At 37.4% G+C, this 20482-nt stretch overlaps 2 protein-coding genes across 3 annotated transcripts; both read right to left on the reverse strand.

Annotated features, from left to right (window-relative positions):
* Nucleotides 1-515: 515 nt before the first annotated feature.
* Nucleotides 516-8298, reverse strand: LOC141438564 (glycine receptor subunit alpha-2-like). Its single transcript, XM_074102436.1, has 9 exons — nucleotides 7987-8298; nucleotides 6749-6988; nucleotides 5758-5941; nucleotides 5278-5504; nucleotides 4567-4649; nucleotides 4070-4204; nucleotides 3395-3571; nucleotides 1974-2179; nucleotides 516-854 (listed from the first exon to the last, which is right to left on the reverse strand). Exons 2-9 carry the CDS (start codon nucleotides 6862-6864, stop codon nucleotides 681-683), a joined length of 1302 nt encoding a protein of 433 aa, XP_073958537.1. The 5' UTR covers nucleotides 6865-6988; nucleotides 7987-8298; the 3' UTR covers nucleotides 516-680.
* Nucleotides 8299-12619: 4321 nt separating this feature from the next.
* Nucleotides 12620-19811, reverse strand: LOC141438726 (uncharacterized). 2 transcript variants are annotated; one of them, XM_074102651.1, is made up of 5 exons: nucleotides 19657-19811; nucleotides 18136-18218; nucleotides 15988-17499; nucleotides 15023-15787; nucleotides 12620-14169 (listed from the first exon to the last, which is right to left on the reverse strand). In XM_074102651.1, the coding sequence occupies exons 2-5, from the start codon at nucleotides 18203-18205 to the stop codon at nucleotides 13094-13096; spliced, it is 3423 nt and encodes a 1140-aa protein (XP_073958752.1). In that variant the 5' UTR covers nucleotides 18206-18218; nucleotides 19657-19811; the 3' UTR covers nucleotides 12620-13093. The 2 variants fall into 2 exon arrangements, with proteins under 2 accessions (XP_073958752.1, XP_073958753.1); XM_074102652.1 differs by lacking the exon at nucleotides 19657-19811 and adding an exon at nucleotides 19498-19636.
* Nucleotides 19812-20482: the final 671 nt, after the last annotated feature.

Raw genomic sequence — 20482 nt, forward strand, 5'->3', positions numbered from 1 at the left:
GTACACCAAAAGAAAGAACACATGTTCTTTTAACGTCTTTTGGATTATTTCAAAAATAAATTAAGTAATAAAATCTGTCGTAACGTCATAGAACATTAATTGGGAAGTATTTAAAAATAGTATTTGCTAATATGTTATATTAGGCGCTTGAAATACTTAACTAATTGTTTAATTAAATTATGACTAAAAATACCTAATATTAAACATTATGCACCACCAAACTTAGACACATCAACCTTTAACTTAAACAATTTACTTAATCTTATCTTGCAGTTTGGGTCAAATCTTAGATGGAAATCGAATTTGACACAATTTCAGTGATCGGATTGAGTTGATATTTGGTAGGTATATGTATAAATTGGCCTATTTTGACCAGGTGAAGGAGAAAATGGGTGTCGTGTCGTATCACAAGCTGGCCGATGACGGAGCGGTGCGTGTAAGAAAAAGAGAGAAATATCAATTGCATGACAATAAAGATAAAGATAAGATAGTCAAAATGACAATTATTAAATTGCATGACAATGCAAAGACAATCAACAAATAGTAGTCAGGAAAAAGTTTGTATTTTATATTATTTTACATATTTACCCTACCCGTACTAAATATTAATTGGCATCTCTAAATAAGTTCGACAGCTTTATCGAATAAAATCTTAACTAAATTTTGTACTAACCGACAACCTACAAGAAAGTGGACCAATACACAACGTTCAGAATAAAGAAAGAGAAAGGAAAGAAGAAGCGGGAAAAGCGATCTATGTATACTGCTGTCTCCCTCCCGTTGCAAAAAGTCTCGTACTGTGGGATAGAGGCAGATGTACTGGCGCGCGGGTCCACTGGGTTCGGGAAAATGTGCTGAAAAAAATAATAATAATTACTCTCTCTCTCTCTTTCTCTCTTGAAGGAGAAAGAGAGAGAATTAATTTAAAATAGACCGTTTATGCTGTCCTTTTTTTAATCAAAAACTAGTTTAATAGAGATGGTTTTTAAGTGTCTCATTAAATTTGTTTCAGATTTAAGACATTAAACTATGAAATGAAAATGTCGGGGTTTTTTCAATTCAAGTTCCCTACAGGGTTACATTTTTATTGTTATTTTAATTGGCTTTAATTTTTTTTGTATAAAAAATTGGATACGATTCTAGTACGATATACTTAGGTACATCAGTTACAGTACCCGGCGATAAAGATTTGCACATCGGTCTTCGGAAAAAGTCAATTAGTTGTTCACAACGATTTCCGAACACTGGCCACCGTTCTTATATCTAATAATTACTGCACCTTTATGGACTTAATTATTTTACGTCAAATTAATGACATGTAAACTTCGGATATCTATAGAGAGCTGTTGCAACTACTAGAAAAAGTATAGTTCCCTCTTTTTCCTAAAGATGCCATCGTACAAAATTAAGTTTTAGGGGGTTTCAACAACTCTTTATTATATTTTCATCTAAATCCGTACTCTATTGCACCTGTGTACAACGACTGTCAAACGCCACATAAGTGTGTGACAACGCTCTACGAAGCCGAAATCAGCCGAGTCTCTTTCCAAAGACCGATGTGCAATCTTTATGGCCGGGTACTGTACATGCTCATTCTGGTATCAGTTCAGTCCGTCATTCTGATCAGAATCAGAATAACGACGAAATTTAAGTGACCCTCCCTTTCAGACTGACGTAGGTACTGACTGATGGTCCAGACTTACCAAGCCGTTGTGAATGACAGAAAACCTGAATCAAGGACTATCTGACGCTAGAATGAGCGACCGAAATCACACGTTCTATTAAGAAAACACCTTCATCATCATCATCATCATCCCAGCCTGAATACGTCCCACTACTGGGCACAGGCCTCCTCTCAGAACGAGAGGGCTTGATCCGTAGTTCCCACGCAGGCCCAGTGCGGATTAGTTCACACGCACTATTGACAAAACAAGACATAAAAACATCATCATTAATGAGAAAACCTTAATTACCTTAAATGCATCCAAATCTCTAGACAAATCTTCGTCTGAATATCCCTTCATGGCTTTAGTTGCAACTGGTCCCATGTAGTTATTGACCACAGCGAACTCGAAGAGCGAGAGAAAAACGAAGACCGAGCAGGACGACATCCACACGTCGATTGCTTTCACGTAGGACACGGGAGGGAGGTTTTGCTGAGACTGTGTATTCTGAGTTGCTGGAAGGATAAGAATAGATTTATAAAGGCCAAGGCGAGGGTGGTTAGTTAAAGTCGAGTGCAAAGTGGGTGTTAGGAGGGCCAATCAACTTTTTTACCGACACTAATCTGTCCGCGACATTTTTCAAACAATTGCAGTTTTTTGTAAGTAAACATGTTTTTTCTGTAATTTAATAGATGAATACATGCCATCCTACGTAAGTTCAACCTATTAAACCGTGAAATATCTTGTTGGAAGTACAATTTTTTGGTAACGCCAGAGACAACTTTGGTAACGCAGGAGACGCCCAAAGTGTCGGTAAAATAGTTGATTGGCCCAGGAACGAGTTATAAATTATAAATACACTGCTTTTCACTTTATAGGGAATTGGGCAGTTTCTTGGATATAAAATGTTATAGTATTTAGTCCGTTAGTTAGATACCTAATCATAAAATATTGGACACGTATTTCTTCTTTTGTCAATCATACAGAAAATGACAAAGATGAAGCGCATCAAACTTAGGAAAAGGGGGGACCGTGACGTCACGCAGGAGTATATATGTATATGGCTATATCTTCATCATTTTTTATTTAATTGTCAAAAGAATAAAACCGGCCAAGAGCGTGTCGGACACGCCCACGATATTGTTCCGTGACCATTACTAATAAAATCAAGTAATATTTTTCTAAGGTTTTCTTATTGTGTACGGAATCTTCCAAGTTTAGGTTTTTATACCTTAGGCTGCCATTTACTCTTAAACTACTAATAATTCTCAATCAATCTTAGCCGTTTTAATTTTCCTCGTTTTGATATACTTACTAGGTACCATTCTGAATTTTTTCAAGTTTTTCCATCCACCCAACAGTTTAGATTTTAGAGGGGGGGGGGGACGCTTGATTGTAATAAAGCTTTGAAGTTGAATATTTCGCAAACAGATCACTGAATCGAAAAATCCTTTTGGCAACCCCCCAATGTTTTATTTTTTTTTAATTTACCACTGTGGGCGTGACTGATATGTATATTCATGCCAAATTACAGCTTTCTAGTACTAATACTAACTCTGTGCTTAGCCGCGGACAGACAGACATACAGACAGACAGACAGACAGACGGACAGACAGACAGACAAACAGGCGGACAGACATGGCGAAACTATAAGGGTTTCTAGTTGACTACGGAACCCTAAAAACGGAATCACAAAGCTCGGTTGTCACTTTTTTTAATGATCAACTTACCCAGAGTCAGCAAACTGGTGACTCCCAGGGTGACCCTGGCCGGGATGGCTTCCGGCTTGATCCAGAAGGATATCCAGGACATGACGACGATCAGGGCCGAGGGTATGTACGTATGAAAGAGATGGTAACCCAGCCTGCGACGTAGATTGAATACGACGGCTAAACACGTGAAGTTACCTGGGAGGACAAGGAGAGAAACAGTTTATTGAATCAGGCGTTACTTTGCGGTGGTCCATGTCAATGAGCTCCGTACAATTACTTTGCTCACCCGCGACCTTATGATAGATAGAATCTATGCAACAAATATGTGTTCATGCTCCTCGATCCACCTCCTCACTGTAAGAACACACAAAACACACAAACTCAACTATCACCGCTACCCCACTAACATCTAGTACCTGTTTGAGTTTAACATCTTGGTAGCATGGTAAACGGTTATTTGTGTTAGGTACTGGGTGAGTCAGTGTAGTGTTGTGGTGGTGGTGATAGTTGGGTTTGTGTGATTTGTGTGTGTTCTTACACTATGGAGGTGGAAGAGCCTGAACACACGTTTGTAACAAAGACATACATAGTTATAATAAAGCCGTGGGTGAACAAAATAAATGTTTGTAGTTCAAGGAAAGAAACTTTCTGGCATTCCCGCTTGACAACCAGTTATCAAAGAGGAACCAGTACCAGTAGAGTACTCGATGGTGCAGTCACTGGTGTAGTTGTTGGATATGTCGAGCTGTGGCAGTTCGATGTCCGGGTTGACCACGAGAGGATCTGTCAGGTTCCATATGAAGACCAGGTCGTGGACTGTGTGGGATACTGGAATGGAGAACGTTGATGGGTCAATTAAAAGCAATTACCTCGCTACTCCGCAACCAAAGCCGGCTTATGCGGGCCAAAGTTAACTATATAACCCTTAACCGTTAGTCTAATAAGGATAAGTAGTGTCAAAATGTATGGAGTTGTCATTTTATATACAATTCAAATAGTCTTTACTGACAAAACAGTAAAGAAATCACAAAAATAAAGAGGAAAATTAGACAAAACGCAGTCTTCATTTTATTATACGATGATACATGTAAATCTTATGTAAAAAGGGTTTGAGATCGAAAATTATGAAACCATTAGCAGAAGCAGTCTTGAATATGAATGTTAAAATTTGGAAATTAAAAACAACTTACAGCTTTCTATCATCATGGAACAGCTCTGTGTATCGTGAGGATAGGACTCAAACTTCATCGCACAAGACAGCACTAATGTCAACCTAGAAAAAATAAACGTAATGAAACCAATTTTGGTCCTTGGAACCGGATTAAAATATAAAGAAGCATTAAATCTGTCTTAGCCTTTCCTTACCCTTATTAATATTACAAATGAACCGATTTAGATTAAATTTGATGACCCTGAGAAGGAGATGAAGTAGTTCTTTATTAATGTATTCTTGGCTGACACGTCGCGGGCCAAAACTAGTAGTAAATAAAGCTTTTGCATTATTTTTACCTAATTTAAGTAAAGTTGATTTTTAATACCTTTATTCGTCTGTCACATCACAATACAACAACCATGTATACAAATATTGCTACTTTATTTGTAGCCACTTCCACTGGTCCGATTATTTGTTACATGCGTGCATACTCGAAAAGGCGACCTGACAGATCTAGACGGAGTTGGCGGGATGAACTGGAATACTTCTTGAAGGACTGGCCCTTGTGTGCAGTGGACACAGAACAGTGGTAGTATCGGGGGTGGTCTTTGCTCAGAAGTGGGACGGAGTAAGCTAATAATAATAATCACTAAATCTTTGATGACAATGTTATAATTAAGTACCTACCGTCAAAAACGAACTGGTTTATAAAAAATCTATTAAATCTCACTGGAATTTCAAAACTTACTTCGACATATAAAGCAACGTTTTATCATGGTATAGCCACAAGTAATGGTTTGGTATGCTCATCTCATGGAACGTGACTTTCTTAGCGTTCTTGAAGAAGCAGTCAGGCCTCCAGATCTTGTTCAGCCACTCCACGTCGAGGATCCGGTACTCTTCGTGCATATTCTCCGGAAGACGGAGACGAGGGTCTCGCCAAGATTGAGCGAGGAATATGTCCGCTACGTATGTCTGTAAGAGTAAAAAAATACTAAGGTTAATCATTCACGTTAGAATAAATTCGTGGTGAAAAATTATGCTGAATTTGGAATACGAGTAATGCAGAAGCAAAATAATATACATAGATTTGTAGCAGTTACAAATTGTTTTTTTTTTCACGTATGTGAGTTAAAAAACTATCTTGGGGAACAGAACATAATAATATAGATATGAAATATATACTTGAAAGGCATAACTATTTAAAAAACAACTTAATATCATTTACCATGCTCTCCTCGTTAATAGAATCCAAAGACAACACAGTGACGTGAAAGTAGACGATAGTGGGCTGTCCCAGCAACTTCGGGGCTCGGTTCTTGTCGTAATATTTTGCTTTAACTGGCATGATATCACGAAGGGATAGGCTGTACTCGGACTTCATCTCTATTTCTTGGTAAGAGGCATTTGTTCTGTAATAAAAGTATAATAATGGTCAGTTCATCATCCTAGTATTGCATCATCATCCGTCCACTTCCGTCCGCTCCTCCCCTAGAGCTATCTTCTATACCTCCTAATTTCTATTCGATCCCGTAGAGAAACCCCAAGCATAGCTCTCTCCATAGCTCGGTGAGCAACTTTGAGCCTATTTATAAGACCTATAGTGAAAGGCAAGGATTTTAGGTCGTAACAAAAATGGTACATTCTTGAAAATGAGTATTGGTTTGCGCATAAAACATATGACAATGTATTAATTTAAATGATGGTGGAATATCAAATTATATTACTATGTAAAAAAAATATTTATATCTAAGTAGCTGAAAGTTTACACACCTTTATGCAATATTGATTTAGTGTTTTTTTTTTCAATAAAGTGCAATGACAGCAACAATACAAGCTCACTGTAAAATTGTTAAAGCAAATTTGTCGTTTTTGAAAGTTTTTCTGGGTAGGGGGAGGAAGGGTGGAGGAAGACCAAGATATTTCTAGGCATTTTATGTTATACCTTAGGTGAGGACCGAAGTCCAAAAGAAGAGCTCCAGAAGTTGTATCAATGCGTCCGAGTTGAGAAAATTCGATAGAACAATGCAGGATATTGCAGTTGTTCTATGTAACTACTAGATGGCATTAGAAATCGCACACATGCTTTCCTGCCAAGTTTCGTTGCTTCTAACAAGTCTTCTAGCAATCGCGGAATGTAATAAAACTGAACTAGCAAAACTTGAACTAAACATTCAAAAGCTAAAATAATAAAGCATAGAAAAAGATTTGTTACTTACAGAAAGCTTACAGCCGCCTGCACCCTCCCCGCGTCGGCATTCCCCTCCAATATCAGGGAAAACGTCAAGATACACCACGCCACTCGTAAGTCCATTTTGAATATGAAATGTCCCATTCACTTTTATATGTATGAAATGAACTTGTCTTGAGCACACTTATTGATATGTCACCTTCGCGACGTCATAGTTTTTATGATGAGCTTAAGGATACAGTTACGTTCATAACTTCGAAATAGATTCCTAATAAATAAACAACAAAAAAATATTAAGCATTTTTAATCAATTTTAAATACATTGTTTTTCATTATAATGGATATACATTTTTGCATTTATAATTACGACAAGAAATAATTTGTTTAGTTTGAATTCCTGTTTCACAACCCTGGTTACCAAACAAAGAACGAACCCTTTCGTCGCCAACGGGTTTCAAAAATAGTTGTGAATAATGGATGTTTTTAAACGGACTTTATTCTAGGGTAGCAGAGCTTTCCGGGAGGAGTGAAATAAAATAGAACAGCACGTCGCTATTGCTATATGTAAAGTACCAGTAAGTATCAGCAAATTAGATGTTGTTATGTGAACGCTACACTTCAAGAAAAACAACCTATCTGTTTAACGCTCGCGTCGTTCAGCGTTAACGTTAGGTAGATACATCGTCTTTGGGGATTTTTGCTGTCACATCACATTTCAATCCTCCTGCGCCTCTACCCCCAGAAACCTGCTCAGTTCACTTACAAAAAACTCCGCTAAGTATTTTACGCGTTATAAAATTTTCGATCCCGTAGGAATAAAATATACCTAAAGGGAAACTCTGTGCTCAGCTATCCAAAACAAAAGGTTTGGTCTGGACTTTTAACAACACCATCACACCTACCCATTGGTAAACTGCTAAAATGATAAAACTTGCCTTACCCCTTCGTGAATTACGTGCCGTATTGAAATAGTGACGGTAATCCCATGCAGCGACTTAGGATATCAACAATATGGCTTCACTTGGCCGACCGTTTTAGAATGTGCCGATGATCAAATGGTTTTACTTATTGGAATATATTAAAGTGAAACGAAGCCAAAGAATTAGAAATTTGTAATCTATTTTAATATTTTCAAAGCTAAATTGTTTTGTTGGGCAGTAAAAGGTTATAATATTACTTAAGTCAATACAAAAATAGAAAAGATCCATCATAACAAAAATGAAAGGGAACACAAACCAACTGTCAAACCTTAAAAATAGCACTCACAATTTCAAAGTCATACAATAGTTACTTTCCACACAATTATGTTCCACATTTTGCACAAACAACTAAAGAATTCACAATTATTTTTGATATAGGACGATACGCGACACGAACCAGCGATACACTATCAAAATTAAACTGAGTACGCAAACTCAGTTATAGCTAACTTAAATTCAATAAAAAAATTATACACACATTCGCACCATTTCAAACTGATGGCTAGGTAGTCACTATTAAACATGAGATACATATTAATACGTAAATATTAACGTTCCTCATGATTTTTGTAAACACGTAGCCACTGCGTAGCATTATTTGATTAAGAATTTCACAGTGAGGTACATACGAGGCCAAGGATGTAGGAATACACTTCCTACATAGAAAGTGCTGTGTCCAAATGTTGGGAACAAGCAACCGGTATGGTCCATCAAGGATGAATTATAATGTAATGTCTACCGATCCCAAGAAAGACTGATTAAAAGAGGACAATAGGACATATATCAAACAAGTGCTTCGACAATAACAAACTGTACAATACAATAACTGTTTACTGAACACTGTAGATATAATATAAAAATCAGAAAAAAAAATTATTAAGACATCAATAAGACACCATAAGTAATGGGGGATTTTAGATGATTGTTTTATGAAAATTGAAAGAAAAAGCCCATTCTAACTATTTAGAATTTGCAACAACTTACCACTGGTTAATATCCGGCTCAAAGGACCAAAGGCATTAAAAAATGGCCTACTTACCTTCTATAGGTAAGAAATAAATAAATATCCCTAGTGAAAACCGGAAACAGTCATCAATGAGAATGGGGATATTTTCAATATCAGATCTGAGCTGGTTGTCAACCAGGATTTTTTTTCCTATCAAATGTTTTTCTTACGCGAAAGAATCTTCCGCAGAAATCTGTGAGGAAAATTACCTTTTTGGCTGCAGGTAAGCTACCTTGGTTATCTGAGAGGAAAAACAACTTGATACCTATTTCGCTTGCAAGAAATTTAAAAAAATCCATGGCATAGCTAAGCGTTTCATTGAATAACCTTTCAGTCTCATTTATCCAAGCACTCAGTCTGATTACCGTGTCACTTTTACGGGGAAAGCGACACTGAAATTAGACTCGTGCACAGATAAATGAGAAGCCGAACCTTAAAGGTGCTAAGAAACTTGAGCATTCACTTGTAAAATATCATCGAGCATTCGCCGTTTTTAAATTTGTTGAACTGAACAACGAACAGAGCCTAGCATAGATCGAAATATTGCTAAGTACGATCATTCTAGGGAACGCCAAGGGCATCGCCAAGGGGGGGCAGGGAGGGGCAGCCGCCCCCCTCCCCTAGAGATTCTAAAAAGGTTGCCAAATGTTAAAGCAACCAAACCAAATTTATTACAATCGCCGTAGATGTAAGGCTCATACTACAAGTCAAAAGCTTCATGTGCTCTCGAATTTACCGGCAATTCATACCTACTTTTCTCATTCTCCATAACATATCAACTTGCCCCCCCCCCCCCGGGCCATCGGCTCGCGACGCCCTTTGGTAAACGCTCGTCAACAATTTCACTATTCATGATGATCTCGTAGGGATGCTAGGCAAAAGCTTTGAAGCAAAGCAGTCTTTTCGCTTGAATGTTAGCTAGAACGCTCACGCTCCTGTTTATTTTCGTGAGCTATTTACCTGTAATATTCGCTATAATGCTCATTCTCATCCCAGCTGGGCACAGGCTCCTCTCAGAACAAGCTTTATCCCAGCGGGCCAGTCGGATTGTTCACACGCACCATCTTCGCAAGGTTTCTCACGATGCTTCAACAAAGCTCGTAAATTTCAAGTAATTCCGGCTCAGAGGTGCGAGCCGGGGCTATAATGCTCATTAGAAGTGAATTCTCCAGTTCACCTTTATCGTTACAATCTGGCCGTCTTCAAATCTAGGGTGAAGGGGCAATTAGGCAAGCGTACTCCATCTTGGTCCAAATCTTCGATTACCATCAGGCTGATTGTGTTCAAACGCATGCCTAATTCAGTAAAAACAAAACCTTTAAAAAATACCTATACTCGTGCCTACATCCTTCCTTTGGGCAGGACATAAGAAATAATTATAATTGGACACTGATGTCTTTTGTAAAGTACATAGTGAAGAACTAGTAGGAGAAGCCGAGAATTTTTCCTCTATTTTTCCCTGAACATATTGAGCTCCAAGCAATATAATTTGAAAGTTTCAAAAAGATATTCCAAAAAAGTACCTTTGGTAGGCAGGAGGCTATTGTGATTTGTTTCATAGCTCTGCGTACCCTAACAAGATTATCGCGGGGTATGCGTGTAACGAGTCAAGACCTTGGTCCACTTGCTCCATCACCTAGCAATCGATCACCCAATCCCGAACCAGGGGGGCGAAATTCGAAAATCGAAGTTCGTATCCTGCTCTATATTATACGAAGTGCAAAATTCGAGCTTCGTATCTTGCCGTCCCGCTGACGCTAATATTATTTAATACGAGAGTGAGACGGACGGTGTGATACGAACTAGGTACCACTCAAATGTTGACTGGCAGAGATTCCATCAGTGATAAGTTTGCCTTTGTACTTAGCAGTTTTTTGTAACCTTTTGTATTTCTTTTTTGTTCAATAAAGAGTAGGTACCTACAAACAAAACTACTAGTTAACAAACATTAAAATAAAACTAAATTGAAGAACACTTCCTTTTCTAGAAGTCGGTTGGGTTGAAAAATCGCCACAATAAGATCGCGTTTCGTTGACTTTAAAAATTTCAAAGCTAAGACGCCTGCGAAACCCAACAAGTTCTGGAACTGAAAGGTCGCATTTGTCAGTAAAAACACGATTTGTTTTTATTCGACTGGATGGCAAACGAGCAAGTGGGTCTCCTGATGGTAAGAGGTCACCACCGCCCATAAACATCTGCAACACCAGGGGTATTGCAGATGCGTTGCCAACCTAGAGGCCTAAGATGGGATACCTCAAGTGCCAGTAATTTGACCGGCTGTCTTACTCTCCACGCCGAAACACAACAGTGCCAGCATCCAGGTTTAAGTCATGTTTAAGTGGTCTTAAGTCCTGTTCGATTCATACAAGAACTGTCAGTTAAAGCCTTAAATCGAGATTTAAAAAAGTCTACAAGACGTCCTTAAAATAATTTTACTTTTCGGATACTAATGGCCTGTTTCACCACTCATTGATACATTTTCTGTTATAGCTATTCACACTTGACGACATCGGTTTTCTAAAGGAATGACCGACATCCGACACGAATATCTAATATTTATCAATAAGTGGTGAAACAGGGCCCGTTTCAATACTCTATGATAAGTTCCTGGTATTTCATCAAACTAAACGGTGTGACGGCGTTACTCTTTCACTCTAAGGGTGCCCCCACATGCAGTCGCTAGTCGCTCGTTTGCAGCAATAAATCTGGTCACGTGACCCCATTTTGAAGGCTAGATAAATACTCAGTTTGAAGGTGATTTTGAATTCCCTGCAACTCAAAAAAGTAGCGTCAAGTCGCCGCGTCAAGCAGCAGCGACTAGATTGCTTCTTGCAGGAGTGATCTTAGCCTTGGAAGCTGATTTCTTAATCTCATTTAGTAGCAGTCGTGGCAGGGGTACAAATAAAAGAAATTGGAGTAAATGCCAAAAAAAATAACAGTTTTTTTGCCGAAATTGAAGAGGCTTTATTTTTTTTTCAGCTTTATCGCTATTTGTCACGTGACCAGATTTGACACTGGAAACGAGCGTCGAGCGATTTCATGTGGCCCCACCTTAAAACATCTATACGGATTGAGATGTGGTAGGTACGAACATAGCGGGATCTCTGAAGTAAAACGGGGCATAGGCACGAACTATCATGGGGGTTTCTTGACAGGCGAAATATTGCTAGACGGCGTTTTAGGATCGAGAGGCTACGAATAAATAATAAGTCTATTTGTGACAAATAAAAATGACCAAGTGGGTAGAGTTCGTGATACGAGTGCCGGTACTATTTGTGATCAAGTGCGGGTAGTTCGAAGGACTCACACTGCTAGGCACACTTCAGTCTACTCGTGACCACGGCCACTGTAATGTTGCCGAAATGTCGAGGTAAATATTACTCGTGTGTTAGCGTGATAAGTCCCGTTGCTGGTATTTTGACTAATATTTGTTCGTAGATCGCGTGAGAAAGAGACGGTGCGCTAAAACCGGTTCTATTACACATGAGGCCGTAATGCATAAATAGCAAGTGATCAGGATCGCATTCACAGTCTCTTCCTACCCTCAGTCTTTGCTGTATGACGGAAAGACGTGATGGATATGATTGTGATTCCGATTGCGTTAGACAAACAAGACCCCAGTATCTTGGAAATAATAATTAATACACTAAGGGGCTGTTTCACCATCCATTGATTAGTGTTAACTGGCGGTTAGGTGTGATGCCGTCTCTATTTGTTTTGTTCGAATAGACGGAGACGGCATCAAATTTAACCGTCGGTTAACGCTAATCAATGGATGGTGAAACAGCCCCTAAGCGGCAAAAACTGGCCCTCAATTTATGCATTAATTTTGTATGTAGAGTGGGCCAAATTTTGTGCCGCTAAGTATAGTGACAATCTGTTGTCAGGGCATAGCAAAATACAAACAACCAAAAAATACACTAATATTTTATTGATATTAATTATTAAGACTAGCTATAATTAAAACCACGTAAAAATAGTAAATTGTTACACAGCTTGCATTGTAACTTTGAACATAACGGAAGCAGTTTTCAACTGTAAGTAAATAATCATGATTAAAATAATTTTGTTTACCAATAAAATAAACTTCATTCACGCACCATTGTTGTCTAGAAGGTCATGTGAATTATCTTTCGCCAGTACTAGAAAATAAAATTATATGGACTAAGTATTAAGTATATCACGTTGTTAAGAAATCCTGTACAGTAAGTTAACCCACATCAAGACAATTTTTTTATTCCAAACAATAAAATACAAAATAATTTATTTTTTTCAATGTTTTTCCAGTGTTTGTAAGCGTATGTCGGTTAAATTATCGTAGGTACAGGATTTTTTAACAACATGTGTCAGCAATTTTCCAGAAATATATTGACAGTTTTATCGCATCCTAAACATTCTGATTAGTCTCCAACATCACAATACTTTCAGGGTTATTCCTCTTCCCCGTACCATAAATCTTCTGGCACAAGTCATAAAATATCCAACCATTCAATTCTTCTGGGCTCTCTTTTATCAACTTCTTGTACTGGGTCCGTATTTCTGTCATCTTCTTTGAACAATTCAACGCACTCTTCTTCAGAATGTCTGACGCTTCCATCCAAAGATAGGTTCGTACGAATTTAGGATTCTTGAATTTCTCCAGATTCGCCAAGTACCAACTCAGGAGCTGTTCAGTTTCTGCGTCTGTCCAACAATCTTCCTGGTCTTGATTTGGTTCAACAATAACTGGTTTCGGCTCATTTTGAATATCATTTTTCAGCGTTGACTCCTTAGATGTTATTTCTTTTAATATATCTGTAAAAACAGTGTCTTCGCCGGCCAGTTTTCCGGTCTCTATATCAAAACTTTGCTTTAGAAAACTTATTTTATTGAATATCTTGGTCAATGGCTCGGATATGTAATTAGCAAGCTCAGTCCATAAATATTTCTTCTCAAATTTAGGGCTAACAAACTCTTCGATATGATCCAAATAGTACTGTAAAGCTTGTTGAACTTTTTCATCAGGTATCTGTACATCTTTGTACACTTTATCTTCTTTCAATGTTTTCTTTTGTCCCGTTTTAGCAAACTTAGGTTTCATTGCCATTATTTTCTCAACCAGTGTATAATATGGGGTCTTCTTTTTATTAGGATCTTCTTCGTTTGATAATTGTACATGATTATTCTTCAATTTTGCGAACATCTTTCTACATGACAGAGGCGTCTTATCGCCTAATTTTGCAGATATCTCTTTCCACATTGTAGCTGCGTTTATTTCCTTGCCTCTGTTAATTCTCAAATAGTTAATATAATGTATCAATAGGGTTTTCTTAGTCTTTTTGGTCCATTTATTGACTGGTTTTTCAGTTTGAACCTGTAAATATGGCTGCATTTCTCCGTTTTCAGTCATAATTATTTGCGCGTTGCTCATGTCACCTATTTCTTGCCCCTCTGGTATTACAATTATACATTGGAAGTCATCATCTGTAAAAAAAAACAATAACTTTTTACTAATTTTGACTGTAGACACTTTATATTCAGATACCTAATCTATTATACATGTTACATCAACTCTACAGTAAAAGGAACGAACAAATTAACGAAATTATACTTATACCTTCACCAGTGTAAAATAATTATTAATTAAATATGCACTAATGAAATCAATTTAATATTCTGATCGAAAATGGTAATGAATAAGTATAATGCAATTCTCAACAACCAACTGTCTTCATTCAACTTCTAGTACTATGTAATCTGAAAGACAATTTACAATGTATGACAATAATGAAAAAATAAACGGTAACTCTACCTAGTCACATACACAAAATTACAGGACATAATGTTAAAAAAAACACTTTTGAAAACATTTTATTCAAATGATATCCAAATTAATGATATCCCAATCCGCACTGGGCCCGCGTGGGAACTATGGCCCAAGCCCTCTTGTTCTGAGAGAAGGCCTGTGCCCAGCAGTGGGACGGATATAGGCTGGGATGATGATCCAAATTAAACGTTGTATTTGTGTATGAATTTTTGAGCTGTGAATATGTATTCTATTATAAATACCAGTCCAGTATTAACCTATTTCAATAGTGTGACAATTTACTTGACGGTATTTGATGCCAATAATCGGGAAAATATAGTCGTAGGAAGAAAATCAAAGTAGCTATTATTATTACAGCGCTATATATATTGCATCACGAGACTTCCGTTAGTCGCCTTTCGTTACCATTTGATCGTCATCGTCATAAATAATTGACACAATGAATTTGTAATCTGCCAGCTCTGGCAGATTAACTTTTATTAATCATTACGAATAATTATAAAAAATTACCTTGAGCCTCCATTTTGACATTGGCGAGATCCAATTCTTCATAAGCATCACCATTCATCTCGATCTCTTGAACAGTTTCAACATCTTCTTTAGAAGTGTAAATCTCATCAAACAAATTAAAATACTTCCAGCTGATCTTCACATCAGCATTCCTGGTTTTCATAGTCTTTAGTTTTCTATAGGATTTACGCAGTTCCAGTAGTTTTTCACAGCAAGCATCTTCTACTTTACCTATCTCTGCAGCCAGAGCCGACCACTTATTTTTGTCTTCTACATTTGAATTTATATCATCGAAATTTTGAGCGAAATAGTTTATTAACTGTTTTATCTCTTTAGCTGACCATTCTTCTTCATCATCTGTGTCTCTCTTGCCGTTACGCAATTTTGATTTAATAGCTCTATAACCAAAAACTTTCTTGCAATGCGCGTAATAAGGCCACAGAATTGGTTTTTCTGGCTTGTTAATTTCTCTTTGCACGTATTTTGTGTAGACTTGTTTCAGGTTTCTGAATCTGTGGGCGCATTGGGCAGCTGACATGCCTATGTCTCTAGCTAATATCTCCCAGAGGGCTAGTTTCTTGCGGTTAGGGGATGCGAATTTCTCCTTGTTTTTCTGGTAGAATTCTAATATTTTGAAGGATTTGGAATCACCAGTTCGGCGTTTGGAGCGTTTCATAAAACCTCTTTCGTCGTACGATTCATCATCCTCAGAGATATTATCATCAAATTCATTGTCTTCGTCTGACCGCGGGTCGTCTTTTTTGCCTGAAATAAAAACAAATTAAATGTAAATAAATTTGACAACCATTAAAAACATTATACCATCACAAATAGTACAGCGACCTAGCCACCAGATAGCCTAGTATTTAGAAACTCTGACTACGAAGCCTGAAGTCCCGGAACGTGGATTAATCCACGGTCTTAATTTTAATTTAAGTAAATAATTTTAATATTATCTTTATTACCTTTATCCTCCTCTTGCAACTTTTCGTAGCCTTCTAGGAGATTCGTATCCATCCCATACACGAAAATGCAGTCAAAAAGTTCTATATACCGCCAGTCTATCTGCATATCTGGATTATCCTTTTTATCTTCCAGTATAGACTTATAAAGTTCCGTCAGCTCGGTCCATTGCCTCCTGATTGCAACTACACCCCTACTCAGCTTCAGCGAAAGAGCCGCCCAGCATACAAAATAACAAATAGGATCCTTAAAAACCTCAGCATTCTCATAGCAAAACTGTACTACCTCATCCAACTCCTCTGTTTTCCACATTTCAACGGATTTAACAGTTTTAGTTAATATTTCATGCTGAACGTCTTTTGAAATAATATTGTCGAATAAAATTGCTAGCGGGGCGCGCGTACGTAATTCGTATCCGCCTTCTAAATATTTTTTTAAATGTTCTTTACGTAACTCTTCGAATTTCGCTTTGCAGGAATCCGGACTCTTGTCTATCAAACGGCCGACCTCGTTCCACAGAAAGCTGTTAGGTATAGTTTTATCATGAAATTCCTGGTAGCAGTCAAAATAGTATTTGACCAGTACAAGCAGTTCTGTTGCGTTCCATATATGATCGAATGTTTCTGGTTTTACTTGCTGAATCGGTTGGTACACACGGGTGACTGGTTGGGCGACTTGTGCTTGCTGTGGTCCATGTCTCTTTTGAAAGTCTTCATCACCCTCATATATTTGGTCGAACAGATGCATATATGGCCAGCTAATACTCTCCGGACCTTCTGAGTTCCTCTTCTCTAACAATCTAATGTAATTATTCTTGAAATTCAGAAAACGTTTGTGCCAATAATCGCCGTCTTCTACTCCTAGTTGCATAGCTATGCTTTGCCACAAGGCTTTCTGCTTAGATTTGTAATTTAAACCTTTGTTTTTGAGGTATAAAGTTAGCATGGCTTCTACATTACTGTCACCTGTATTTTTATTAACTTTCTTGACAATGACAATGCCCTTGTCATCATTGGGTTTAATAGTGGGTATAGATATAGCTTTTGTCTGTGAATTTCGTCTAGAACATTCTACGGCATCATTGACAAATTTATCATCATGAAACGCCTGATGACAAAGTTGGTAATATGGCCAAATTACATTAAACCCTTTCTCTTGCTCTACCCGTAGTTGAAGGTACTTCCTTTTCAAATTGCGAAGTTTCATTTCGCATGAGTTGTGTTGCTTCGAAGATAGCATAGTTTTACAAGCTACAGTCCACAAGTGTTTTTTTCTAGTTGATCCAGCCTGAAAAGCTGCTTTGTTATCAACATAGAATACTAGGAGCCTCTTGGTTTCTTCGTCTGTCCATTTGTCTCTGGACCAAGCATATTCCTCCTCCATCACATCATCTTCTTCAAGTTCGGTACCAGGTTGTTCTATCAGGTACGAACCATCATCTTGCAGTTGAGCTTCATGTGTCTGCTCCATATTTTCAATTGTTGTCCCCACTCCATGATCGTTGCCTGCATCTTCTGAAAAATGATAAATATTCTGCAGTTAATTGAAGGAATCTTCATGTTACAAAGTTTCAGCACAAGTATGTATGTATGAAAACTCTTTATTGTACGAAAGAAAATAAACAAAATACAATTGACAAACTGAGATAATTGTACAAAGGCGGACTTATATCTTTAATGGATATCTACCAGTCAACCTTTAAGTGGATAAGAGGAGCAATCAGTAGGTCAATCAATAATATGATATTATGGCATCCCATGGACATTTAAATGACATTCAAGACATTCCAAAAACTGTTCAGGGTGTGTGCTAGTGCTGCACTCTGACGGCAGAACATTGCAGTAATATTCCCTAAGAAAGAAATGAAAAAAAGAAAGAAAATACATTTATTTAACTACATAAAGATATGCAAGAAATTGCATGTCAAAAAAAGCCATCCATCTGTCATCCTGCAAGGTGAAGGACACTAGACATACACAGAGTAGTATGGTAAAGGATTCATGACATGAGCCACCATGGAACCATTTCACAGTAAACATCATAGTGACATCGCATTATTAACAAGGTAAATCGTAATGACTTTTCCTTTGAGAAGGTTCCATGGTGGCCCATGAGTTAAGTCTGTGGACGTACAAAAATATTCAACTTACCATCTACATAAAAAAGGAGAATCTCTTCATTTGGCTGCATCTCAGTCTTAACCACAATGTGCTGCTCCATTTCGATTTTCTATCTGTAAAAATAAGTTTTAAATCCTTACTATAATAATAAGCCATTTATTTCGGACAGAATCCATAATCATAATCAGTTACAATGAAAATAATAATAACAAATGGTGTTAGTAGGTAGGTACAATTAATAATATAAATTTAATTGAGAGTATGTTGGTTTGTTACACTTTCACGCTAAAAGTACATCTGACAATGATGATGATGAATTTTGGAATGGAGGTATAAAAGAATATAAAATAACTTTTATTTAGTTCCCACGCTCGCGCGATAAAAGATTTTTTCACAAACTCACGGGCAACAGCCAGTACAGTCTAAGTCAAATAGATTTTTACACTTGTCACTGTATGCCATCTGACAATTCCACACTAAAGAAAGTTCAAATTCGAAGTGACAGCGACATGGTACAGTCAAGTGTAAAAATATGTACTTACTTATTCAAAGTTTCAAAAATATGTACCACAGACTTTTATTCCCATGCAATAAGGCCGTAGTAACATATTTTTGAGTGGTTCGAATATTTCTGCACCTGACTGTACTAAAGTGTGACTGAAGATATTTTAGACCTTGACTGTACTATAATAATTTGCACAAACTAGCCTCTTCCCGAGGCTTTGCTCGTCTGAACCTCATGTCATGTATCTGATACGACTCTTTCATTTCTAGGGCCAATAGCGTAGTGGGTGCGGGGGAAGGGGGGCGATACGCCCAGGCAGTAATTTTAAGGGGGCGGCAAAATTCCATAGTAAATAATACTGAATAATATTTAATAATATTATTTCACATTTTTTCCGCACCTACAAATCCGACCGTTCAGAATGAACACAAATTTTCCATTACTTATACTGTTAAATCGGGGAATCCCTCTTTCTATAATTGAATAGTACAAAAATGTATTGCCATCTTGTATAGTTACTATGGTTTTTTAAAACCTAAACAAAAGGGTGCCAAATGGCGCCCCGAGTGGCTGATACCCATGATACGCCACTGCCTAGGGCCAGTAGGGTGTGTCTTTATTTTTGTTTGATCCACTTTGGAAGATATTACTGCAGGTGACTGTGCTAAACTCATTCGCAGATATAGAAAGCTACACTTCCAGTTTGTAATTCCAGGACAATGCGAATCAGCTGGCAACACAGCAGTAAGTATTAAAATTTAATATTAGAACTATTGTTCTGTCGTTCAGAATTTCAATCAAATGACCATCAGGGACTTCAGGATACTTATCTATACAGTTACTCAATAATAAAGTAAATAATTTGAAGAAACACGGTAAATGAATACCTTGCTGTGAGACCATTTTTTATCTTCAAAGCAATAGAGCTAAATGTAGACCGTACTTGATTATAAGTAACAATCTCTCCTATTGTCAGATTCAATAGTTATGGATATTTACCAATGATAATAAAACTGCTGTAAACATTCTATTCATCATTTACTTACCAGCAGAATGGTTTCAAATTTTGACAGTGGCGGCGAGTCCGCCGGTTTATGATCAGAATTTTTGTCAATTTCTTTCTTCACAAGAAGCGCAGCAATGCGGTGTACCGAACGCGTTTTTGGCCTACATCGGCCATTTTGGAACACAGTTGCCGCCGAGCGTCGCAAAGTCAGTTCGAGAAGACGCAATTACACTTAAATATTATATTATTGAGGTGACAGATTTGATATCATATCTATAGACGTTAGATAAGATTATTTATATATTTTAAAGGTTATTTAGTAATACGATACAGTAGTAATATTTTTTTGTGTCTTTCTAAACTATTTTTAAGGGCAAATATTGAGCCTACTTGAACTAACTCGGGTGTGTCAATTGTCAAAAATCAGAAAAGTACATCCAAGCACAAAAATGCTTTGCTGCAGTCTGCAGTGCATAATGAAGTCCGTTAAAAATAACATGTTTTTAAAAGCTTATATGTGCCGTTATCTAAGAAAAGGGACCTTGTTTTAGATTCTAGCTGGGCTACTCCGAAACTCGAAACTCGAAGTTCGTGTCATGCGGTCCCTCTGACACTTACACTGTTTGATACGAGAGTGAGAGGGACCGCACGACACGAACTTCGAGTTACGAGTTTCGTAGTAGCCTTGTAGTTTCCGAGATAATCACGTTTAAAGTGAAATGTCGAAAAAATCATTTTTTCTTTTTTTTACTCTATATTAATAAGCAGGGTATAAATTCTAATTTGACAGAGACACAAGTTTTTAAATTGATTTTTTATGAGTTAAAATCTCCTAAATTTTAGTAAGAAAGGGACCTTATTGTCGG

The sequence above is a fragment of the Choristoneura fumiferana genome, chromosome 19, assembly GCF_025370935.1.
Source record: "Choristoneura fumiferana chromosome 19, NRCan_CFum_1, whole genome shotgun sequence".
Classification (NCBI taxonomy): domain Eukaryota; kingdom Metazoa; phylum Arthropoda; class Insecta; order Lepidoptera; family Tortricidae; genus Choristoneura; species Choristoneura fumiferana.

Bases quoted from the DNA above. Each gene is read 5' to 3' on its own strand.
- LOC141438564 (XM_074102436.1), bottom strand. From the start codon at position 6,864: ATGGGACATTTCATATTCAAAATGGACTTACGAGTGGCGTGGTGTATC. The intron at 4,650-5,277 runs GTAAGTTTTGAA...TATTTTTTCTAG, and splicing joins ACGTTGCTTTATATGTCGAA to GTTGACATTAGTGCTGTCTT. The intron at 4,205-4,566 runs GTAAGTTGTTTT...TCTCCATTCCAG, and splicing joins TTCCATGATGATAGAAAGCT to TATCCCACACAGTCCACGAC.
- LOC141438726 (XM_074102651.1), bottom strand. From the start codon at position 18,205: ATGGAGCAGCACATTGTGGTTAAGACTGAGATGCAGCCAAATGAAGAG. The intron at 15,788-15,987 runs GTAATAAAGATA...TTTTTATTTCAG, and splicing joins GTTGCAAGAGGAGGATAAAG to GCAAAAAAGACGACCCGCGG. The intron at 14,170-15,022 runs GTAATTTTTTAT...TTTTTTTTACAG, and splicing joins TGTCAAAATGGAGGCTCAAG to ATGATGACTTCCAATGTATA.